Consider the following 26502-nt stretch of genomic DNA (forward strand, 5'->3'; position numbering starts at 1 on the left):
GTTTCTCTTGGTTGGTGTCGTTGCAGGTGATAGGTGGAGACTGAACATGCGGCGACGTGTGAAGAATGAAGATATGATGCCACGCCGATGGACTGAGAGCGGTGAAGGGTGGATCAAGACTTGCGTTCGAGGGATTTGAGATCGTGCGGTGTATGTCTACTGTACCTGACGACACAGCGAGAGAACGTTGGTGGACGGTTTCTTGGTTAAGCCACAAAACCAAGATCCTGGACGTTCGTTGTGGCGGACGTGGCCGAAGACGGGGACAATTGTCGATCGCGAGAAGATTCCGGATCATCGTGCGGCGAGATCACGGGACGCCATGGTGCTAGATGGAAGGATCGCGGACATCGAGATTGTTTGCCGTGGAGGATGATATTGCGTGATACGCGCCGATTACGTTAATTTAATTTACGTAATGGCAAATTTGTAATTTACGTAGTGCCACCCTATGGGTTATAAATATGCGGCACCTAGGATTGAGGGGTATGCGTTTTTAGGGTTTATGGGTGTCTGCTACAGTAGCCGCCGTGAACAGTTCCGCCGTGAACAGTTCCGCGCAACAGTAGCCGCCTCCCTGAAGCCCTTCTTGCGTGCACTCCTCTCTCCAGTCTAGCCTAGGGTTTAATTCCTAGTGAGGGATTTTTGTTGATCTCTCTAATCAAGAGAGGGAGGACGATCGGGCGGAGGCTAGATGCAATCTTGTAAGAACAATTACTTGGTTTAATCATTAAGTATTGTTCCTCGTTTCATTGCATCGTGCTTATTTGTTTTTCGTCAGGTTTATCGTTGGTTTCAATCTAGGTTTTCTTGATCCGTATTTTATACTTGATTGTCTTGCATTATTTTGGGAATAGCTTTCTAGTGATCTTGTGAACCTATGTTTCGAGTTTCCTCGCATTTGGATCTAATTTGCTAAAGTTCTTGAAATTTGGGAGTTTGATCTGTTTGCTTCCGTGCGAAATTATTTTGAGTTGCTCCCATTCACCCCCCTCTGGTCGCATTTTCCGGTCCTACAATTGGTATCAGAGCCGGTTAAGGTTTTCTCATACCTAATCTGTTGTGAAATCCACTTGTGGCGATCATGACTTCGTCTTCACATCCACCTGCTTTTGATGGAACCGATTACCCATACTGGAAGGCTCGCATGAGTTTCTTTCTCAAGGGGAAAGGGATTGCAATTTGGAATATTATAATTGATACGACTTATGTGATTCCAGCTGATCCCTCAAATGCAGCTCACGCTACAAAATATGAAAACAATAACAAAGCTGTAGATTTTCTCTTTGCTGCTTTGAGCAAATCTGAATTTGATCGTGTTTCTGACAAACAAGTTGCTCATGAAATTTGGTCTACTCTACAAAATTTTCATGAGGGCACCAACGCACTGAAGATCCGGTTATTTGAAACTTACAGGCGCGAATATGATAATTTTATGCAATCGCCTGGTGAGTCTATCGAAAATCTTTTCGCTCGATTTTTGAGTCTTGTCAACAAAATGAAAGCCAACATAACGGTTATGCCGTATGATGATCATGCAAGGGCTCTCAAATTGTTGCATGCACTCGACTTGGATGTTTGGGGCACAAAAGTGGAAGCGATTGTTGAGTCTACTAATTATGAGACTCTTACAACTGATGAGCTTTTCAGTAAGCTTAAATCCAAAGAGATCGACATCCAATTTCGGAAAAAGCTTAACAATCCCACAGCTGGTTCTTCTTCAAATATTCCAATGGCTTTGGTTTCTGGAAGTACTAACACTAATGCTAATCTTTCATCTACTCCTAGTTTTGCTTTGTCCTCCTTGTGTCATATTGCAGATGATGAGTTGGAGGCACTTGATGATGATCAGCTTGTTTTGCTCACCAACAAGTTCAAGCGGGTATATGAAAACAGGCGAAACAGAAGGCGTTCAGAAGGATGCTTCAACTGTGGTGAGCGTGGACACTTCATTGCTGATTGTCCAAGCAAGGTGAAGGCACCGGAGCATGGCAACAGCTACAGGCGCCAGGAACAATCAAGGGACAGGAAGAACAAGAGTGATAGGCGTGGGAGAAAGAAGGGACAACAAAAGTTTACTGACAAGCAAATCAAGAAGGCTGCACATGTTCTCTTTTCTTCGCTGGGTAGCTTTGATTCAGATGCCTCCTACAACTCTAGTGATTCAGAGTCCGAAGATGAGAAGCCCAAAAAGACCAATGATGGAGGACTCTGTTTTCTTGCTGACATCAAGGGAGGCATGTGCACTATGGCTTTAAATGAGGGTGATGCATATGACTGCAGCAACGACTCTTCTGATAATGAGGTACAAAATTCTGCTGAAGAAGAAATTGAAGAGTTGACTAAACTTGTTGATAAACAAAATAAAATTCTAGCAAGACTTAAGGCTGATCATGATAGAATATTTGCTGAATTAAAAACACTAAAAGATGCTACACCTGCTGCTGTAGAATGTGAGGAATGTTCTATTCATATGGTTTCTATTTCTGAATTGCAATCTAAGCATGCTGTTTTAGTTGATAAATTTGATTGTGCTAAGATTGAATTGGAAGAACTTCGCTCTCGTTCTGTTTTACTTGGTGCTTGTGCTACTTGTCCAATTTTGCAAACTGAGTTGAATGTTGCTAAATGCCATATTGTTCAGTTGGAAAAACACACTTGTCCTGTTTTACCTGAGTGTTTGACTTGTCCTACTTTTGTTGCTGAAATTTCCATCTTAAAGAAGGACAATGCTGCTTTAGAAGAAGAAAACATTCATTTAAGAACAATCCTTGGTTGGTGTTCTGTGCGTGAGCCCCAGATTGGTATGACTATTGCACAAATTAAAAGGGGTGAGCATTTTGGTGTTGGTTATGATTTGAAGCGTACTTTTGGTAAAAAGAATGCAGATGGTGAGAACAATGGGCCTACTCCTAGTGAGAAGAGTCCACCGGTCTCACCTGAAGGTTTTGTGGTAGAACCTCCCAAGTCTGTTCCTAAAAAGCAGGTTTGGAGGGTTAAACCCAAACACTTCAAAAGCCTGAATAACACATGGCCACCAACTTGTGAACATTTGGATAACCTTAAGCCTGATTTTTCTGGTTCCACTTCTAAGGCTAAGGTTGTCGTTGCTCCTACTCAAAATATTTACCATTGCGATTTTTGTGATCGTGATGGTCATTTGGCGGAGTTTTGCTTCCGTAGGAAGCGTGCTGAACGACGTGATCGGTACCCTGCACATGGTGCCTATGATCATAGTGACTCTAGACGTGCGCCAGTTGTTCGCTTTTCTAGTTTTCGCTCACGTAATAATGCCCCTGCGCCATATAGGAATGACATGCCACGTTTTCCCCCTCGTGGGCATCGTCGTTCTTTCGAGAGATTTGATTTTGCTAATGCTTCTTTTGAGCAAATGGCCCAGCACTGGTTCTCATTGCATTATCCTAACCCCAGTGTTGAGTCATTAGCTCACTCTCGTGTTCGTTATTGATTGCAGGATGGAGGCGAGGAGAACATATGGATAATGGACTCTGGTTGTTCACGTCACATGACCGGAGATGATAGATGGTTCTCCAGCCTCACCCCCGCGAGCGGTAAAGAATACATTACATTCGGGGACAATAGTAAAGGAAAAGTGATGGCACATGGCTGTATCAAGGTAACCAATAAATTCATGCTAAAGGACGTCGCGAAGGTACGGAACTTACATTATAACTTGCTTTCTGTCTCACAACTTCTTGATGATGGTTTTGAAGTGCGTTTTAAGAAAGGCAGTTCGCGAGTTCTAGATTCTATCGGTAACCTTGTTTGTCAAATCTCCCCCTTTGGACGAATTTTCATGGTTGATTTCTCTAAATCTTTTGGACAAGCTTGTTGTTTGGTTGCTCATGGTTCTCTCCCCATTTGGAAGTGGCACCGTCGTTTGGGTCACTTGAGCTTTGATTTACTATGCCGTTTGAGTTTGATGGGTTTGATAGATGGTTTACCGAAACTCAAGTTCGAGAAAGATTTGGTTTGTGCTCCTTGCAAACATGGCAAAATGATTGCGGCTTCTCATGCACCTGTGACTCAGGTGATGACAGAACGACCGGGTGAGTTGTTACATATGGACACTGTAGGTCCAGCCCGTGTCCGTTCTGCTGGTGGGAAGTGGTATGTGCTTGTCATTGTGGATGATTTTTCTCGTTATTCATGGGTGTTCTTTTTGGAATCCAAGGATGAGGCTTTTCAATTTATTCATGATCTTGTTCTAAAGCTGAAAAATGAGTTATCCAATAATGTCGTTAGAGCAATTCGCAGTGATAATGGCACAGAATTCAAGAATGCTCGAATGAAAGCTTTTTGTTCAGAACAGGGTCTTGATCATCAGTTTTCCTCACCGTATGTCCCCCCTCAGAATGGTGTTGTTGAAAGGAAAAATCGAACGCTTGTTGAGATGGCTAGGACAATGCTTGATGAACATAAAACCCCTAGACGTTTTTGGGCTGAGGCGATCAATACCGCTTGCTATGTTGCTAATCGTATTTTTCTGAGAGCTTTTCTGGGGAAAACTTCTTATGAGTTGAGATATGGTCGTTGTCCAAAAGTTTCTCATTTTCGCGTATTTGGTTGTAAATGCTTTATTCTGAAAAAAGGAAATTTGGACAAATTTGAATCACGTTCTTCTGATGGGTTGTTCTTGGGGTATGCTTTGCAAGGGCGAGCTTACCGGGTTCTTAATCTTGATACTAATCGCATCGAGGAGACATGTGAGGTCACCTTCGATGAGACGATGCCTTGTTTCTCTTCTGCTTTTGAGTGTGCAGGTGATGATGAGATTGGACAAAGCATTTTTGAAGATGAGGTTGATGGACTTGACGATGATGATGATGCAACAGAGGATCCAGCTGTGCTCGAGGCAACTCCCATTCAGACGCCTAGCAGCACGATAGACGATGGGCCTTCAGAGCTTTTCACATCCACAGCAGATCCTGCAGCTATACCTACTGTTGATCATGAACCAGCTACCATTGAGGGGGAGGCAACTTCTGTTCGAACAGCACCTCGACATATTCAGCGTCGCCATCCACCTCAACAAATGATAGGTAACTTGAATGAGCGCACGACAAGGTATAAATCTAGAAATCAATGTGTCCTTGCGCATTCTGCATTTGTTGCCTCTTTTGAACCCCGTGATGTTGGACATGCGCTATCTGATTCTAATTGGGTCAATGCCATGCATGAGGAGTTAGAAAATTTTGAACGGAATCAGGTTTGGGTTTTGGTTGATCCACCTTTTTCTTGCAAACCAATTGGTACTAAATGGGTTTTTAAGAACAAACAAGGGGAAGATGGTCTTGTTGTCAGAAACAAAGCCAGATTGGTGGCTCAGGGTTTCTGTCAAAAGGAGGGTATTGATTATGGTGAAACTTTTGCTCCTGTTGCTCGTTTAGAAGCTATTCGCATTTTGCTTGCTTTTGCTGCTTCACGTGGTTTTAAGCTCTATCAAATGGACGTGAAGAGTGCCTTTTTGAATGGGTATATAGAAGACAAAGTTTATGTTAAACAACCCCCTGGTTTTGAACATCCTAAATTTCCTAATCATGTTTTCAAGTTACAAAAGGCTTTATATGGGTTGAAGCAAGCACCTCGTGCTTGGTATGCTAGACTGAAAACTTTTCTACTTGAAAATGGGTTCAGTTGATAAAACTTTATTTCTCCTCAGACAAGGCAATGATTCTCTAATAGTTCAGATATACGTGGATGATATCATTTTTGGTGGTTCGTCTCATTTTCTTGTTGCAAAGTTTGCAGAATCAATGAGTAAGGAGTTTGAGATGTCTATGATGGGTGAGTTGACCTTTTTCCTAGGATTGCAAATTAAACAAACACAGGAAGGGACATTTGTGCATCAGGGAAAATATACAATAGATGTCCTGAAGAAGTTCGACATGGCTGATGCTAAGCCAATTTCAACGCCCATTCCGACTAGCGCAGCTTTGGATGCTGATGAAGATGGAGAATCCGTGGATCAAAAGGAATGTAGAAGCATGATTGGGTCGCTTTTGTACTTGACTGCGACGAGACCAGATATACACTTTGCTGTGTGTCTGTGCGCTCGTTTTCAGGCGTCTCCCAGGACCTCTCATCGACAGGCAGTGAAGCGCATAATGAGGTACCTTCGTTTCACTCCTGAATTTGGCCTTTGGTACTCTGCTTCTTCGACGCTCAGTTTGTGTGGTTATTCGGATGCTGATTTTGCTGGGTGTCGTTTGGATAGAAAATCTACATCGGGTACTTGCCAGTTTTTGGGTTCTTCTCTTGTTTCTTGGTCCTCTAGAAAACAATCCAATGTTGCTCAATCTACTACAGAGGCCGAGTATGTTGCTGCTGCTAGTTGTTGTTCTCAGCTTTTATGGATGATAGCTACCCTTCGCGATTTTGGTTTGTCGTTTTCTCATGTTCCTCTCTTGTGTGATAGCACTAGTGCCATCAGTGTTGCTAAGAATCCCGTGCTGCATTCTAAAACGAAACATATTGATGTTCGTTATCATTTTCTAAGAGATCATGTTAAAAAGGGTGATATTGAGCTTAAGCATGTTGATACTAGTCTGCAGTTGGCTGATATTTTAACTAAACCACTCGATCAAGCCACGTTTGCACGTTTGCGTGGTGAGTTTGGTGTGTGTTATCCTTTCTAGTATCAATGTTTTTGTCGCTTCGGTTACATATGCCTTATACTTGTTTCAGCGAATTTGTGATAAACGCCTTTGGAGAGGTTGTGATGCTTTGAGTGACCATATTTTGTTTTAAAAACAGCACACAGATACTTCATGATTTTATCAGGCTTGTTTACATGTTCTTGTTCTAGTATCTGGTTGAATACTCGACATATATCTTGCTCACGGTTCGGTTTTGGCTCCTTTCAATGGGTCAAAGACCGGTTCGTCACTGTGAATGTAGCTTCTTTTGGGCCTATGAAAGAACAAATGTTCTTTGTGTCGCAAAGACACACATGAACCGGGCACTCTATAGTCCAGGGGCTGTCAAAAGATCCCAGATCAGCAGGGACAACAAAAGAAAAATGGGTTCAATATTCAGCATATAACATTGGGAACAATATATATATATATATTATATATATGATGCTGAGATTTGGGTTTGTATATACAGACTTGTGCTTTAGGCATGGCAGCCTAAGTTGGTTACTCACAGCTTGCCCCAGTCGCAGGTGTTGTGTGTGCCACGGGTTTGTCTTTCATGGCATAGACCTGATTCAAGCATTTGCAGTGAACTTTGATTGGAAGCTTTGTTACCCGTCGTGTGAGCTTGCTATATGTCTTGTCTTCAGCTTGATACTGGCTTTGAATTTGTTTGCATGGTCTGACTAATTGGTTTTCAAAAGGTTCAAATTTAAATTTCTATGGTCATTGCATTGTGTTGCTGCTTTTCTGAACGGCTGGTTTTGCTGGTTCGCTGGTATAAGTATTTGATATATGTCTCTGAAGCTTCTATCTGTGCCGTCCCCTCATGTATCTTTTACTTGATGGAGTGCTTTGTCAACAAGGGGGAGAATGAGTGACACAAATTCATTTTGCAGGGGGAGTTAATTATTTTTCTTGCTGAGATTATGCTTTTGAAATGTTGCTGAGTCTCAGGGGGAGGTTGAGTTTGAGCATTTTGATAGGGGGAGTTTGTCAGCTTTGGAGCTTTTCAGTTACTCTTGCATTTGTCTTGATTGTGTCGAGCCTAGCTTTTGTTGCTAGCCCATGTCTGTGGGGATCAAGTTTGTTAGATTATTTTCTTTTCTTTCTTCTTTTACTCTATTTTTGTTTGAATAAATTTGTGTGGTGTGGTGTTGTCAATGCACTCATCAAGGGGGAGATTGAGATGCCCGTGGGGCTAGGACCTTGTGATGAGTGATTGAACAACACAGTGTGCGTGTGACGTTTCTCTTGGTTGGTGTCGTTGCAGGCGATAGGTGGAGACTGAACATGCGGCGACGTGTGAAGAATGAAGATATGATGCCACGCCGATGGACTGAGAGCGGTGAAGGGTGGATCAAGACTTGCGTTCGAGGGATTTGAGATCGTGCGGTGTATGTCTACTGTACCTGACGACACAGCGAGAGAACGTTGGTGGACGGTTTCTTGGTTAAGCCACAAAACCAAGATCCCGGACGTTCGTTGTGGCGGACGTGGCCGAAGACGGGGACAATTGTCGATCGCGAGAAGATTCCGGATCATCGTGCGGCGAGATCACGGGACGCCATGGTGCTAGATGGAAGGATCGCGGACATCGAGATTGTTTGCCGTGGAGGATGATATTGCGTGATACGCGCCGATTACGTTAATTTAATTTACGTAATGGCAAATTTGTAATTTACGTAGTGCCACCCTATGGGTTATAAATATGCGGCACCTAGGATTGAGGGGTATGCGTTTTTAGGGTTTATGGGTGTCTGCTACAGTAGCCGCCGTGAACAGTTCCGCCGTGAACAGTTCCGCGCAACAGTAGCCGCCTCCCTGAAGCCCTTCTTGCGTGCACTCCTCTCTCCAGTCTAGCCTAGGGTTTAATTCCTAGTGAGGGATTTTTGTTGATCTCTCTAATCAAGAGAGGGAGGACGATCGGGCGGAGGCTAGATGCAATCTTGTAAGAACAATTACTTGGTTTAATCATTAAGTATTGTTCCTCGTTTCATTGCATCGTGCTTATTTGTTTTTCGTCAGGTTTATCGTTGGTTTCAATCTAGGTTTTCTTGATCCGTATTTTATACTTGATTGTCTTGCATAATATTTTGGGAATAGCTTTCTAGTGATCTTGTGAACCTATGTTTCGAGTTTCCTCGCATTTGGATCTAATTTGCTAAAGTTCTTGAAATTTGGGAGTTTGATCTGTTTGCTTCCGTGCGAAATTATTTTGAGTTGCTCCCATTCATCCCCCTCTGGTCGCATTTTCCGGTCCTACAAGAACAATAGAAAAATCTGGAGAACTAGAATCGGAAAAAGTATGGTTCTACAAATCCTAAGATGTAATAAACCCACTTTATCTATCCACACTAAAGAGTTGCACGGCTTAACATCGTTAGTGACATGCATATCCTTAACCTCTGAGATTGTAGAGCAGTTACTAGTAGTAGCATCTACTTGATATCATGGACGATTGGTTACGAAGGGACCATTTTATTTTCTGGATGGTCCGGCCTCCGTTGCTAGATTAATCGGTAGGGATTGAGAAGAGTGAGTCCATGATTCAATTTTTCTTCGATAAATAGGAATCTCAAGATAAAAAATTTACTGAACTTTATTTTTATTTTTGTAAACCATAAATGCATTTATAGAATCTATTCTGAATTCTATCTTAAATTTGTTTTCAATCTGGGAAAAGCCACCTATTTCCCCACAAACAATATATATTTATCATTTGATCAAAATCCTCCAGTTAGATATAGCTTTGCTAAATACTGAGAATTTTTATACAGAGTATTAAAATGAAAAACCATTAATATAGAATATCTGAAAACACATGGATTTATTTATTAAATTAATTTGGGATCTAAAAGAAGTTGGAAGTATTTTTCTTAAAAACCAAGTATTTTATCTTTTGTGTCCAATAAACAACAAACACGCCATATATCTCAATATTTCAAGATCGGAAAACAAATTGGGTGAAAAAAATTCTTTTTTATTCAAATATGGCTCCAAAGATACAAGAAGAAAAAATGACTAAAAAACTAAATAATAATCACTCAGTTTTTCCACCTCTATGAATGCACCCAAAACGCGTGACCCATCACTCCTAACTATTTGTTCCCTTACTACAACACAAGCTAGGGCCTGTTTGGATGTCTAGTGTTAAGAAAATATGGTTTCAGCTTTCAAGAAGCTATAGTTTTAGAATCTAGGGACACGCAAACTACGGTTTAGAAAAAAGTAATACTCGCTCCATTTCAAATTTTAAGTTGTTCTAATTTTTGTAGATACAAAATATTTATTATGCACTTCAATCGTACGTTGTGTGTAGATAAGTAGTAAATTATGAATATAAAAAAACTAAAACGACATGTAATTTAAAACGGAGGGAGTAGTCTAGAGTGGAGTTTCTAAAACTCTAAAAAGACATGGTTTTCAAAACTGCAAGATTTGGTGCATCCAAACATATCCTTTCCTTAAATATATTCCTCCGGTTCAGCTTGTCATTTGCCAGTTACTAAGTTAAAAAGTGATGGCTCAGATTAAGTTACTTTTAATCAGCAAAAAACGAAGGAAAAAAATCCACTCCTCTAACATCCAAGTCGGCCGGCCCACGATCAGTCCACATTAACAGCCCAACTTCCGCTCCCCGCGTAGGCAGCTTGGGCTTTGGCATCCAAAATGGCAAGCCCATCCTAGGCAGCCTGTTAAGTCCCTCCCCGCCGTCAGCCGTCGCTGCGAGTCCGGCCGCCCCCTCGCCGCCACCGGGGCACCACCTCCTGCGAGACCCCGAGTCCCCCAGCCCCTCCCGCCTTCGTCTCCCTTCGGCCCTTGCCACGCCGGTGCGCGTTCCGCTCCACTCCCTGTCGGCCTTCTGCCGTCCTCCGCGTCGCGGCCTCACCATGGCGGCGGCGTGGGTGAATGCCGACAAGGTAATTTCGCTTGTTCAGCATGTCCAAGAGTGCCCAAAACTCACATCCAAAAACTAATTTTAGGAGCAAACCACAAAAACACCTCTCCAACAGTAGCCTAAACCGGTACCCAATCTTTTCGCGCGCCGATCCAAGCGGCGACTCGAGCCAAATTCCCGCCGCTAGTCTGAGCCTCCCAATCCCCGATGGCCTTCAGCTTTTTTTTTCTTCCCCCCGCGTGATTTCACCTCCTACGCGTTGCTTTTCCTTCAGCCTGTCGACCTCTCTGAATCTTCATAGACGACGCCAACGCCAAATGCATCCGCTCTCCTCCTCCAGGAGGCCATTGGTGCGAGTGCGGACCCTGCATCTCCCCAATAGCTGTTATCGTCTCGCTCATGGGCAGTGAGGAAGAGACCTGGGATGCCGCCTCTGATTCTGGACTCGTCACCACACCAATCCGATCCCGCCACCCCACTTGCCGTCACATCTCCCCGCCATGAGAGGTCACTGGAAGTCGAAGAGGGCAGAATCGAAGCGGCAGTCGATGAACTAGGGAGTCGGAGCAACTCGTGCCTCTGCAGGCGCACAAGCCAAGAAACTCTGGAAAGTCGTCATGCTTGTGCCATCCGTGAGTAGATATAGGTTGCTTGTGCTCAAGTTCATCTTTGGCATCAGGATAGGTTACTGAATAATGCCAAAATTACTGTAGACCCCGCTTTGATTTTGTGTATACTACTAGGCATCAAGCCATTGGCAAGGATGAATGAGAAATTCGTAGCTGAACTCGCGGTAACAACTTTCAATGCAAATGCCCTCTGAATTCGCCAGTGGAGATAGTTGTTGAATTGAATGAACCGGGAGAGATAAACATGAACTATATGTGCGCAAGCATTCCTAGGAGCACACATAGAAGAGTTGTTTTCTCAAATGCATCAGGCTCTTGTGTATCCAATGTGAGTCTGACACCAAGGTCAGATGAGAAGCAGCTCAAGTGGTCGGATCGGCCGGAAAGAACACTGAGATATGCTCGAGTAGGGAGAGGAAGGAGATGCAAAGGAGGAGCGTGGTGGGTCCATATTTGGATGATGTGGCAGCAATTAGATCTATTTTGAGATCAAACTTTCGGGAACTGTTGGACTTGGTAGTTATTTTTTACCCCCAATAGTTTTTGGCAAAGCCCTAAAATTACCATTTTGGATATCTATTTTTTAGGCACTCTTGGAAATGCTCTAAGAGATTAGCTTGTTTTTCTCCCCATCCATGCGGTCATCTTATGCTTGTCTATCGTCTGTCGCATCGATGGCGCTAGCAGGACGCTGAGGATGGGCTGGAGATGAAGGTGGCAAAGTATTCGCGGGGGAGGGTGCTGACTTGAAGATAATCCATTATTGCGCTTTTACAAGTTACAGGTGCTAATGGAGTAATGGTGCTACTTTAGCATGAATTTGTTGGCCAGCTATACTTCTGTTCTTCCTCTTGAAGTTATGCATTGACTTGTTTGGTTTTGGAATGGCTCCGTAGGCTCTGAGGGACAAGAAGTTGAAAGGCCAGCTCGCTGTTAAAAGAGGAGCTCTACGGCCAGTCTGCGGAAGCTGCTGCGAAGGATGAACAGGTAGCCCTTTTTTTGTTGCGTTCTTGTGAATTTTCTGCAAATGTCTACAAATTTATACTTGGATTTCAAAATATGCAAGTTGGTGCTTGGAAATCTTTGGTGTAATTGTGAACATTAGGCGGATGTGCCAAGTGAATATGACATTGAAAACATGTGATTTGTTATGGTGTATTTGTACCACCCAAGTGATGGTTAGCTGTTTCAAGGCTTAAAGGGAATCCAGTTTGGATGAACTGATGAGGTGACTAGTTGCACATATAGGGTTAGCATTTTAAGTATTGTATGAGTCGCTGAAACGCTACTGGCAACAAGGATAAAGCCTTAGGAAGATCTGTTTGTGGTTTTTATGCATTGGCTTGCTGAAAGTACTATTGCTGGTCTTAAACATACTTGCTTTGAAGTGGAATTTTTGTATATTAGATCAGCTCCTAGGTCATAGCCAATTATGACATGGTAGTGGCATGCCTACCATTTTGAAGCCAGTCAGAGGGTTTCTCTTGCATAACTTAAAAATAGTTATTAGAATAGAAGTAAAGCACTATGTTTTAAATTCCTTGCTTTGAGTCGCTATGCTCATATTCTTCATTCTTAATGGTTATACTAATTAATAGTTGCCAATTTTGATTATTTTTCCTTTTCTGATTTATGTTACTCCTTTGCCAGTTGCCAGTGGCTTATGCCTACAGAGGATGGTTTCTTAGAGCCTAAGGATTTGGAGAAGACATACAGAGTTCAGCAAGAATTGATTCCGAAGGAAGTGGATCTTTTGGGTTCAAGAAAACCATTTGATATGATCTTATTTGGTAAATTCGTTAACCAATTTTATTGTTCTATGAATTTCTAACGTAACTTGTCTGTCCCTTAATCAAAACTAGTTGCTAACTGTTTGATATATCACCTTGTTGATCCTATATACAATCCTGTAGAGTAAAACAAAAAATCTCGAATAATTGTCTTCTAGTTTGCTGATACTTTGACATGATACTGGACCAAAATCCCACATGCATTTCCGGTGGAAATTTTGATTGATGCAGAAATCTTCATATTCTATACTGTCTGCTTTTATTAATTAACTTTCCTGTTTAGTGTTGTTTTGCAATCAGCATCACAACCGTTTAGCAACATAGATAGTGGGAGCTGTTTATCGTTTGGTCTGTCCTCAATTCATAGATGGGTATCTTACTAAACTCAGTGAAGATGTATTCTTTTGTGAGTTTGATCACTTCTCCTTTGTCAACAGGACATGTCAAAGCGTTGAAACTCCAGTTTCTGACTAAACAATTCCTCTTGGCTTCAATAAACAGCTTTGGGCAGCTCCACTACCAAGATGTGAGCACTGGTGAGATGATTGCAAATTATAGGACAGGTTTGGGGCGTATTGAATGCTGATGTTATGCGGGTCATCCATACAATGCTGTCATTGGCCTTGGACAGCTGGACATGCTGGTGACAAAGTTACCATGTGGAAGCCATTAAGCCAAACAGCGTGAAACCCTTCGTCACTATGCTGTGCCACCATGGCCGTGTGTGACTGCTGTTGCATTCTACAGGAGCATCCATCTTATGGCATCAACAGGTGTTGACAGGAATATAAAAATCTGGGATCTGAGGAAGTACAAGGTTGTAAATTCTTATGCCGCGCAGGCTCAATCCTTGGATTTTAGCCAGGAGGGATTATTGGCCTGCAACAATGAATCTCAAGTAGAGATATGGTGGGTATGAATGATTATAGGCTTTACATGAAGCACTGGGAAGGTTCTTTTCCAGCCCTACGAAGATATTGTGGCTATGGGGCACTCAATGGGCCTTTCTTCCATCCTTGTTCCAAGATCCGGTGAGCCGAACTTTGATACCTTCGTTGACAACCCCATGGAAACTACCACGCAGAAGTGGGAGGAGGTGCATGCTCTCCTCGAAAAGCTCCCACCGGACACTATCATGCTTAATCCAATTTTGATAGCCACTGTAAGAGCTGCAAAGAAGAAAAAGAAGACCAAGAAGGAGATCGAGGAAGAGATGGAAGAGGCTGTTGACACCACCAAGAACATGGAGCGCAAGAAGAAGACTAAGGGCAGGAGCAAGCCAAGCAAGCGTGCCAAGAAGAAAGAGGAAGATGTTTTCAGAGACAAGAGGTCTTTCCCGGAGGAATCCAAGGAGGTCCACGGGCTACCTGACAAGAAACAGCATGGATAGGCGAAGAGGTTGAGCTTCCAAAAGCCTAGCAACGTCACCAAGAAGCCGCAATCAGGATCATGGTAACACAAAAGCTTGGGATTTCACAGTAGTTTGTTATGTATCGTTAGTGAGCCTTGATCATTTAGCTGGTCAGTATGTAAATTTTCCGCGTGAGGAGTTGGTGCACAGAAAAATGCGCCGAAAATTTGTTCTAAACTTTTGGCCAGTGAGTATGGTCCTGTAGGCTGAATTCACTCTTTTGTTCTCATAGAGTTTGCAGCTTTCTTCATTCAGATGCTTAAGTAGATAATTCCTAGGTTTGTTCTTAGACCCTCGAAAGGCCCTCTGAGAACCACCTAGGTTCCTTTGTGGTCAAGTACTGAATAATCAAAACTTTGAAGCAGAAGCGTCCGCTCATCCTTTATGCTCTGGCTTGTGGGCTGTGGCGAATGTATTGGGTCACCTTCTTGTTTGGTTTTCTGAAGTGTCCATGCTGGGAAAGGCGTTGCTTGTACACATTTTGTGGACGAGTTTACGCGTGGTTGTGGTTTGCCCGCAAGGAATCGTGAAACACGTAGCCGGCAGGGTTTGAACTGAAGGTGCGGAAATGGACCGAATACAATTCAAAGTGATCCACCCTCTTGTTTCTCTTTTAAAAACATATGTAATTCAACATGTAAACTTCAAATCTTTGATTAACAATTAATATAAAAAATTATAGATTATATGATTGAAAGTTAGTCTCATTGCATTTATATTTGAAAGCACTTTCATATAATATCAACTTCATATTTGTGAGGATTAGCATTGTTGGGGTCCGAAGGATATTTTTCCAAATAGAAAAATGAAAATGGTGTTCTGACTCAATGGAATAATCTTATATGCACTTTCAAAATCTTAAAAAATCATGCCGATTACAGTAAAAGGTGGGGGTATTTATACCCCTTGCCTTCGTTACATAGTTCCAGTTATGCCTCTACCTACCTGGAATATCCGTTGGTTATTCCGGTTCTTAGGTCATTTCCGGATGTTGGCGTGTACAAGTTGTTCACTAGAAGGTGATAACGCTTCCCATATGATATCGAATGTTGTGCAACTGATTCCTTCGTCGCCTAGAAGTCGGCCTTAGCTTCCAATGAGCTCGTCACAAGTCCAAGCTGTTGGTCCATCCTTGCATGAAGGTCACGATGTAACCTTCGCACATTCAGCTAGGCACAAACCTTCGACCATCACAAAAGGGCCAGTCCTGCAAAACAAATAAAAAAACCATGCAATGCCTTTTAAACTACCTAAAGGTTTAGCGAAACCTTCGGCAGGACCTTCGGCAAGACCCTCTCGGGGATGGTGATCTCCAACAGTAGCCCCTCGTGGGCGAGGGCCGACTCTGATGGTCCGAACCCTCGAACAAGGATTGCTAGCCAACCCTCGTAAAAAAGGTCTCCCCGAGCGTCTGCTTACGTGTTGTATTTTGGTTGGGTGACGTTTGGGCTTCCTTTCAGGTTTACCGTCGGCCGCTACTGTTCCTTTTCCCCCTATATAAGCAGGGGTTGGGGGAAGTCGCTTTCATGCTTTCACTATCTGACAACCTTCGCATTCTATTTTCTTGCCACCACGTGTCGTGAGTTGATTCGCTATTTCCTTCGTGAGAATTTTACTCAATCTTTGTAAGTGTAAGTTTTTTTATATTGTTTGTCGATCTTAGTTTCTTTGCCCTCTTTTTAGGGATGGCTCGCGTAGAGGAGAATGCTAAACTCATCAAAGGTTGTGAAGGTGGTGCGGAGGTTGAGAACTTAGTTCATCAGTTTGGGGACGAGGACTTGGCTCAGGTGGACACTTCCCCCTCTGATCTGATGGGTCGTGAGAAGCTAGAGGTGACTCTTAGGTTTGGTTCGTCCCTAGTTTCTGAGACGACAATTCAATTCTATGTTGACAAGGGTTACTTCGAGGCTGGTGTCTGCCGGCCTCTGGGTAATGAGGATGTTCCGAATCCACTGGAAGGTGAAACAGTTGTGTTTCGGGACTTCTTTACAGCTAGGCTGCGTTTTCCTCTTGACCCTGCAGTCCTTGAGATATTGGCTAGGTTCAATGCTAAGATGCACCATTTGACTCCAAATGCCATAATTCAGCTGTCTAAGTTTTTTTTGGCAATCAAGACCTTCGAGGCTCCAGTGTCGCCAGATGCTTTATGCAGATTTTATGAGTTGCATCCTCAGGGTCACAAAATTTCTTTCGATTGTGAGGATGAGATTTACCACGCCCAAAGTGGTTGTTGTACCTTCATTCTGTGAAGGAACAACAGGGTTTTGAAGCTTGATCGAGTTGAGATATCTTATAGCCAGAAGAATAAATAGGATGACGACTGGGCCCGATACTGGTTTTATGCCAAGATTGCTTTCCCTAGCACCACCGATTCCCAGGTAAGTGTTTTTCCTCTTGCTTTGAAGGTTTTACCGTTCTAGCATGTTAATTAGCTGGACTTTGACAAATCTTTGCCTGAGTTCAAGGATTGCACCGTTACATTCAGGGCAGTTGCGGAGAGTATTGGTGGCCATGATCTTGTTGAGGAATACATGACTGCTAAGATCTGGCCATTGGCCTTCGGTTGGAGGTCTAGGTTGTTTGTGAAGGTGAAATTTGGCAAGATGAAGCGCTCCATTCCCCGCCCTCAGTTCGGGCTTGAGAGGCCGCCCAATATGACTGATGAGATGATTGTAGCGGAGCTTGAGCGCGAGGCTACCTTGCTGCTGGGGCCTTATAGCAAGAAAGAGCACAAGTCCTTTGTGGACTGTTGCTGTGACACCCTAGGTGTCAAAATTGTAACACATTAGGAAAGAAAGTGTAATGCATGTATTGAATTGAGTAAATGTGTGGAAATAAGGACTTATGTGTAATTTTCAAAAATATGAGTCCTTTTATGCAAAATATTTGAATTACAAATGTAACTTCCAATTTTTATTAGGGGTCAAAGTGTAAGAGTGTTAGTCATCATTACACTACATAAAACTTGCAATTAAGTCCAAAAATTCATGAAATTTACCCTAATAAGGATAAAAACTTTATAAAGTTTGAATTAAGTCCAAGGTTTTAAAATAAAGCTCTATCCTTTGAGTTTTTGAATTTGAACCCTAAATAAAAGTTGTAGGTTTTGAAAAGTTCTACAATTCTTGTTTTGACCATTTTCTCATTTGAGATATAAAACAGTGAGAAAATCTAGTTTTACATCAAGGTCCCTGGAGTTTTTGAAATTTCACATCAGCCCCTGGTGCCCCCCTCTTCTTCTTCCTCTGCTCCCCCTCTGCTGTCGCAGGCCGCCACCGCTCACCACCGCTGCAGCTCTGCCGGCACCACATCCTACCTCTGGCAGCTCCCACGCGTCGCCCCCAGGCCGGCCGCCGCCCTAGTTCCTCTCCTCTGGCCTTCTCCCGCGCGCGCCACGCCGCCTCGCCTCTGCCCGAGCACTGCCCGGCCGCCACCTCGCCGCCGTCGTGGCTAGCGCCTGTGCATGCCCCCATCCCTTCTTTTCTGGTCCAAGACCTTCAGTAGCTTCCCCTCCCCCCCATTTTGCTCTCTTGCATTCTCATTTCACCCTGAGATGCTGAACGCCGTCACCGCCCGTGTTCTTCCCTGGCGAACCCCTTGTCCACCGTGGGCAGACCACCCCAGCCCCTCCCATAGCTTTGGCTCGACCCTATGAAGCTCGCCCACCCTTCAATTGACTTCTTTGAGCTTCAATTTGGCCTTCCCGACACTCGCCGGTGTTCTTCTCCTCCGCAGTCGTCACGGTCACCGTCGGTCACCCCTCTTCCGTAACCTTTAGCCTCAATTGAATGCAGCAATGCATCACCCATGGCTCACCGATGCTTGTGCGCAGTGCCTTCGCCGACGTTGATCGCCGGAGCATCGCCGTCGCCGTCGACCTCTCCACCGCCGCCTCGGTCTGCCGTGGGGATCTGCCTTTCCGACCACCCCAACCCTCACCAAGGTGCTTAATCGAATCGCCTTGCTCCCTTCGAGCTGCTCCCCAACCTCTGGACCGCCGCCGGTGAACCCCCACGCCGAAACACCGTCGCCGTAGTCGAGCTCCATCGCCGCCACCTCGGGTCATCGTCGTCCCACCCCCTCCGGTCGACCCCGACCTTCTCATCACCCCCAGCAAGCTCCGCTCTAGCCCCCTGATCCTTCCTAGCCGGTTCCCCTTCGCCGCCGGCGACCACCGTCGTCGGAATTCGGCCGGCAACTCTCGACTCTTCTTCCCCGACGAGCCAAGGACTCAATTGCAATGATCTAAATCTTTCTGAGGGCCTGGCTGCAATATTTCAGTTCCTCGCTTCAATTCAAATCAGTGATTTTTAGAAAATTGTAAGAATTTGTAGGAAATTCAGAAAAATTTTAAACCAATTTTGTTTGAATCCTTGAAGTAACCTCTACCACTTTTGTGTTATAGCCTTGAGCTGAATAAGTGAATATTTTGAATTAGAATAAATAGTAGGAAATGGGTGTGCTAATTAGATCTCTTGATCCATAGCTATGCTGTTGTTGAAATTTGAAACATAGGATGTGTGTCTCATGTATAGCTTTATGTAAAATTTGTTGACTCAGAACTATTTCCTAGCCATGATGTTTAAGTGTCTTTGTTTTATATTGATGAAAGTTTTAGGATTTATTCAAGGGAGAATCTGTTAGTGTTTGTAGCTGAAAATTTTACTCTAAGTTTCTTTCAGCATATGTAATCCATGATAAAAGTTTGAATATCAGTAGCCTAGAGTAGCTTGAGTTATGAATTTAGGCTTAGATTCAAAGATAATTCACGAATAATAGTTCTAGTTTATGAAAATTTATGAAATTAAATTAAAGTGTTACTTTTGAGTAGTGTAATATGTTCACAACATGTCAGCACAAGATCTAGTATAGAACTTCTGATATAAATAGATCTTAATATCACAATGCTATTTTTTGTTTATTTTATAGCATAATTGCTGTAAGGATAAAAACCTTGATAAAATCATAGTAGCTTAGATTCAGATCCACCTTTTTAAGGTAAAATTTTTATCCTTAGGTTTGCAATAGCTCAAACTATAAAAATAGTTCTTGATCTAAATAAGGTTTGATTGAATTAATTATTCTGATTGCTATGCTGTATGAAATGTTTTAAAAATTTTATGATAAGCTTATTTCAATTAGACCTATTGATACTAATTTTTATAAGCATTATTAATCACTCCTAACTTAGGGTTTTATTATTTGACCGAGAATTAAAATAATAACCCCAACTCTTATTGAATGAGTAATTTAGTTAATTAAATCATCTAATGATGTTTAATGAATAGATTAGAGTCTTTTTCCATGTGTTTAATGTCATTAGTTTGATTAGAGTAACTAGGTAGGTTATCTAATGAAATTAGATAATGTAATTTAATACTCGATAAATGACTGCCCGTAGAAGAAGTTTAATTAACTTGTTGGATTGCAACTTTATCGTGAAATGAAATGGAAGTGTATTCATTTCCTCAATTGTGATATTTGCATATCATATAGACTCCACAACACTCGCTGACGGAGATTACCAGCTGATCCCGGAACCAGAAGGGGATATTTCTGAAGACCCCGGGAACGTCATCGGAGATTTAACTGAAGCCCCGAACCCCAATTCGGAGGATTTTATTAACGTCTCTGACCCCAGCCCCACCAGCGAAGGCAAGCCCCGGACATAAACCTCTATTTTTACTACACTGCAATTTATATATTCATGTATATCTACTTGTGCATTTAAGTTTCCAGGAATTGTATTGAAACCTTAGTTGCATATTCATAGGAACCTATGTATTGAATACTAGAACCTAAGTCCGACTAGCTGCTAAGCTAATAGGACCGGTAGAAGTCGAGTGATTCCGTGTCACTCGCGAGCTTTATAGGAATTGCAATATTTACATCCTGCAACCACTATAAGGATGACGGACGGAGTTGTGATTATGGTTCATGACTTTAGCAAAAACCCCGTCTGTGTTGATGAAAATTTGATAAGGTCGCAGTATGTGGTAGCGGTGGTTAAGCGTTTGAAAGTACTAGCCACATGCTGCGAAATATGGTAAGCTGTAAGCCTAGTATCCGATCGGCCCGAGGAGTGGACATACCCCCCCACCCCACCACTCGTAATTTGGTTTTTCGCACACGCACCGATGTATGATGTGCGTATGGTCCTACAGTCGCTTGTGGTGGCACTGATCCACGAGTCGGAATAAAAGGCAAATGGTTGCTTCGGAATGATCATTGGATGTTCCAGGCATGTGAGTTAGGTTTACGCTTGCAAGGTTTGAAATTCGATTTGGAATCGTCCGTTTCTCGCGGAGATTGAGACTGCTTGATCCCTTTGCCACATAGAGTAACAAGAGCAACCTTAAGGTTATCGATGATATTTGTTTAAAAGGTTCTACCATGCTTGAATAGTTATAGTTGTTTACCTAGAATGGATAATTAACTGGAACCTGAAAGCTAAAAGTTGAAATTAAGGATCCACTCTTTGTTGCTTTTCAGCTGAAACTATACCTAGAACCATTACAAGCCTGCATAGTCTAGCTACATGGCTAAGTATACCATGAAACAGGTAAGCCTTGATGAGTATTAGAATACTCAGCCTTGCAATGTGACCTTTATTTCTGGTAATCCCACTGAGAACTCTGTCCTGCCAGTGCCCTGGCCCTATGCTCTTCCCGATGGTTGGTCCGTGGAGTGGGATCCGTCCCCGGCCAATGCAGGTCCCTCCGAGTGATGTTGAGCTTGGGCTTAGCTCAATATCCGTTCCGCAACGTCTGGTAGTGTCGTGTTTTATTTTCCGCTGCAGATACTCTAACTTTGAACAGTTTTGTATAAATTCGTACTAGTTAGGTCTTGCTACCATATATGTTTGAATACTAATGTAATAGTATGCCTGTGATATAAAATTATCGGTGATTGTATCTCTGGACTTGTCTTCGTGCGAGGTACCTTGTTTTGATCCTGAGTTAGGTGGTTTTATCGGGATTTTACCCGACAGACCACGGGGTTACACCGTTTGAAGTGCTGTTGAGTACTTACTACCTTCCGAGAAAGGATCAGCGCACTTGAGCCGGTGTAATTCAGGTTGGTTCTGCCACAGCTGGTTTCAGAGCTAACAATTGTACACCGGAGATATGAATTGCCTTAAAAATGCTTTTAGTATAAAATTGGACCAAAAACGTATTTTATAAAACTATGTTGGTTTCGTTAAGGATTGTGCTTAGTACGTAAAGCCCTAGGGTGATGTTTACTAAGGGAAGTAAAGGTGGCTATTGTATATAAGCTCTGACTTCCAGCATTACCTTTCTGTTAAAACTTAAAATCATGCACAACCAAACCTTACATTTTGTAATGACACCTTCGACGATGAGGTAAGAAGGTAAGGATCCTCAGCTAACTAGGGAGTTAGCCTTCACGTCGGTGATGCGAACCGAACGTTGTTTCTCAAGCAGTGGCTTGCTTGAGATGCTGCCAATATATCAACTTTGATTGATTATATTGGGAGTATATGGTTAGGCACAGGGTATGGTGATCACTGTTCATACCCCCGCATGTTGCGGTACCCTCGTGAGTACGTTATTTCGATAACGTATGTTAACATTATCTGTACGGCGGTAATTTTACAGATACTGTTTCTATAGTAAACAGTAATGTTTGGGGACGCCTTCATAACTTGCTGGCATGAAAGGTTCACGATATACAATTGTGGTTTTCTGCAGGTACGCTAACCATGAATCGATAGGTTCTGAACGGTTAGGATTTGTCGACTAGATATTATAGGGAGAGACGTACCTATATTATGCCACCGTAACTAACCACGTAAATCTAAAGATATTTGGCAGTTATTTTTGTTTGTGAAGATGTAGTACGTGCATGCATCTTTGAACTATTGTTTGTAAATTAGAATTCGTGCTCATGTTGTCATAAAGATACCTAGAGTGTTGTTGTTCCCCAGTGCAGTCTTGAAATGGTTGTACGGACAGCCATAGGGTAGTATCTTAGCATCTTTTGTTTCTACCTCAAGATCTATAATGTCCATCTGATGACCCATCTTTGCTATTATCCCAATCAGATGTCTCGTTCTCTTTATCTTGTGAGTTCTTAGTCGGATGGATACTATGATGCATTTCAGCATTTTCATCAGATTGACTCACCATATAACGGAGCCACTACCCTCTATCTACCCCAACAAGAGTACTTCTACTCTTGTGTTTACGCAACCACAGACATCAAATTAGAAGACATTCCTATAGTCTGTGAGTATCCTGATATTTTTCCAGACGGTTTGCCTGGAATGCCACCAGATCGGGATATCGAGTTCATTATTGAGTTGCAACCTGGCACAGCTCCTATTTCCAAGAGGTCGTATCGTATGCCGCCTAATGAACTGGCCGAGCTAAAGATACAACTTCAAGATCTTCTTGACAAGGGTTTCATACGCCCAAGTGCTTCACCTTGGGGATGCCCCGCCCTTTTTGTAAAGAAAAAGGACAATAACTTAAGGCTATGTGTCGATTATCGTCCACTCAAAGCGGTCACTATCAAAAAATAAGTACCCTCTTCCCCGCATTGACATCCTGTTTGATCAATGAAGCGTCCCCTCATTCGAGGTGACTTAAATGTGATATAACAATCAGTCCCAGGAGGCTGATACACATTTATTACATCAGATGGTACATTACCGTACAAACCTCTGAGGAGGCGGGCACTCGATACAAACGATAACTAGTAATAAAATAACTATGGTAATACACCAAAGCACGACCCACGTGGGATCCAGCTCGGGCTCAGAGTAACACGCTAGCAGGAGCATCTTGCGGAGGGCCAACACCACAGGCAAAGTTGGGCGCGGACACAACCCTTATTCGTCGTTTCCAATTACGTAGTCCGGATCTTCCTCTGAGAAAACCACAAATATATATAGGGTGAGTACAAAGGTACTCAACAAGTCCAACCACACCCGCGGAGGGGGGGGTGATAACAGAGATCATGCACGGGTATATCAAGGGTGGGGTTGGGGTTTATTTGCGATAAAGCAAGATTTTACGTATGCAAGGGTTTATTTATCAAAAGCACTTTCTCAAAACATTTTTATAGTAATCGAATCATAAGTAGGGTTGATCCTGTACAAAGGATCCAAGTTTTAGTGACATTGGACTCGACGTCCACAGTAGCTTACTGTACAACTGCCGAGTACATTCAAAACAACTCACGCCACAAAACCAATCATCCCGAAACATCTATTGAAGTGACCATGCCGTAACGCATCCAATACCGTGGACACGGCTATTCGAATAGGTTTTACACTCTGCAGAGGTTGTACACTTTACCCACAAGTAGGGTACCGCGCTACGAACACCTTAATGTCGCGGCGGATCCTAACAAAGCCATTACCCACCTTAGCTGAATCTAACTAGCCAACATGGAAGCTACCATGGGGTTAATGACCCATCAACAAAGTTATAACCGGAATATAACTCACACAGATTGTATTCCTTCTCCATAGTCTCCCGTTGCTCACCCGCTCTCCTTTTTGGCTAGTAGAACAACTAGTGGGGTTTATGCTAAGCCGTTGCCCACACAACGGTCGAGTGGTTGTACGATAAATGGGTTAGGCAAGATGACACCCCAGTTCATCCTTATACTGACCAGACGGACATCTCCTGACCATGCCCAACCACAAAGGTACGAGCACACTAGTGGCATTTCACACAGAAAACGCCGTCCATCTCGCCAGATTAAGCCCTTCTTTTATTTCCCCAAAATCCCATTGTATCTTCTAAATCACTCGTACCCTTATTTTTAGTAAAGCGCTTATGATCATGGTTTAAAATATAATGAGAGGAATAATAGGTAACAAGTATCTCTGGCATGTAGTTTACGCCTAACCGAGCAAATCCTAGGTCATCGGGGAAGGGTTATAGCAATCAAGGGGTGGCTATCCAACCAGGTCTTGCAATAAAACGATGCATTTTACAAAACAAGCCAATAGGTTGTATTTGTAAATCTAGGATAAAAATGCATCAAAGGATGGGATTGGACTTGCCATTCACAAAGCCTTCCGGGAAGTCCTGATCGAGGTACTGTCCTTCAGGTTCGGGCTCACGGCACTGGTTCTCGGACTCTTGCTCGCAGTACTGCTCGTCGACGGGTTCTCCCTCGGTCACCTCGTGATCTACGGCGCAGACAAACAAACATTCCATAAGGAAAAACAAATAAAGGTTTTATTTACAAGCCCGAATCAGGAATAACTTAAGAAACTATGGTAGAAGGAAAATTTTTGGGAGATTTCTTGATGGCAGGGCCGACATTATGCTAGAAATGGCGTGGTAAAATTTCGGGGCAAACGGGGGGTTTTTGGCGCATAAAATAATAGGCCGAACAGGGGTTTAGGGGGTGAATAAGGGCCTAAGGACCTATTTGTAATTACTGTCGGGGAGGGGAGGGCTTGATTAGAATTTCTAGAAATACCTAGGATACCCTGGAAAGGTTGGGGGGGTTTATCCGTAATTATTTTGTATAGGGGGGGGGTTCACTTCCTAAATAGAATGAGCAGGGGGGGTTTATTTGGAAAGAGGGGTTAAAGGGAGGTGGGCTCTTAAGGGGATAGGCAAAAGGGCAGGGGGCTCAGGGCAAATGTGCCCTTCTTCCTCCTCCCGTTACCAGGAACAGAGGAGGGGGGGTAGGGGCCGGCGGCGCCAAGGATTCCGGCGGCCCTAGGGCATGGCGGCGGCCGGGGGCAGGGGCTACACGGAGAGGAGAGCAAGGGGAACCCGTTCCACCACTCACCACGAGCCGGGGTGGCGCGAGGCGGGCTGCCCACGAGGGCTAGGGGCGGCGGGCGGAGGACCTAGCGGCGGCGGCAGTGCAGGGCCGGGGAAGGGGCTAGGGCTGCGGGGGAAGATTGTGGTGATGGCGGGGCGCGGCGTGGGGGTACTTATAGGCCGGCGAGGGGCGGGGAGGAGGATGGCGCGGTGGAGGCCGGCGAGTTCGGGGCGGCCAGTAATGGCGGTAGGGGCGGGATTGCTGCTGCGCAGGGCGGCCGGTGGCGCTGGTCGTCGCTGCGCAGGGCGGGTGGTGGCGTGTAGCGGGGAGGGGCGGCCTGGGGGCGTGTGGCGCAGGGGGAGGCGGCCCGTGGCGAGGCGATGCGCGGCGGCCGGCACTGCTCTGCCGCGGCACCCCGGGGCAAGCACGAGCGCCGAGGCGGCAAGGGGGGTACGGCGCGCGCAGAGGAGGGCCGGGTTAGGCGGCTCCTGTGGAGTCGTCAAAGGGCGGGGGGTGGCGGTGGTGGCCGGCGTTGAGCTCTGCTCGGTGCCGTGCTGCGCGTGCAGGGGAGGTGAGAGGAGCAGGAAACAGGAACAGAGAAAAGAGAAAGGAAAAGGGAATAGGGGAAAAAGGAAAAAGGGGGTGGGGGCGTCGGCGGATTTTACGGCGGCGGTCGCGAGCGCGAGGTCGAGCACGCGGGGGGGGGGGATGCGTCGGCGGGATTCGCGGTGACGGTCGCGAGTGCGGGGTTGAGCACGCGGGGGGGGGGGGGATGCGTCGGCGGGAGTCGCGGTGACGGTCGCGAGTGCGGGGTTGAGCATGCGGCACGTTGCAGGGGTCGAGGAAAGGAGGAAGGATGGCGGTCAATTTCGGATGTCAGACGGCGAAAGGTCGAGAGATGTTTTGGGCGATTAGGAGTTCGGACGGTAAGGGTTTAGGAACGATCCGAGCTTGACGAAAGATTATTTCCTAGCGTGCGATTTGTGCTGTAATTTAAATAAGGTAGAAACGCGGGCGTTACAATCAACTAGCTGGAGCCAAAGTCTTGTCTAGGATTGATCTACGCTCTGGTTATCATCAGATCAAAATCAAGCCTAGTGATATTCCAAAAGCGGCTTTTTCGACCAGATATGGATTTTATGAATATCTGGTTATGTCTTTTGGACTCACTAATGCACCGGCATATTTCATGTATCTTATGAATTCAGTCTTCATGCCGGAGCTTGATAAATTCGTCGTAGTTTTCATCAACGATATTCTGATATACTCTAAGACTGATGAAGATCATGCTAATCATTTACATGTTGTTCTTCAGCGACTACGTGACCACCGCCTTTATGCTAAACTCTCTAAA

The 26502-nt window shown here is 44.1% G+C and overlaps 1 protein-coding gene and 1 pseudogene across 1 annotated transcript; both read left to right on the top strand.

Annotated features, from left to right (window-relative positions):
• Positions 1-1519: 1519 nt before the first annotated feature.
• On the top strand, positions 1520-5060 carry LOC112897261. Its single transcript, XM_025965530.1, has 4 exons — positions 1520-2986; positions 3476-3572; positions 4785-4876; positions 4983-5060. The coding sequence occupies exons 1-4, from the start codon at positions 1520-1522 to the stop codon at positions 5058-5060; spliced, it is 1734 nt and encodes a 577-aa protein (XP_025821315.1).
• A 5341-nt stretch (positions 5061-10401) lies between these two features.
• On the top strand, positions 10402-14640 carry LOC112903135 (annotated as a pseudogene).
• The last annotated feature ends 11862 nt before the right edge of the window (positions 14641-26502 follow it).

This window comes from Panicum hallii, chromosome 1 (assembly GCF_002211085.1).
Source record: "Panicum hallii strain FIL2 chromosome 1, PHallii_v3.1, whole genome shotgun sequence".
In the NCBI taxonomy this organism is placed as follows: Eukaryota; Viridiplantae; Streptophyta; class Magnoliopsida; order Poales; family Poaceae; genus Panicum; species Panicum hallii.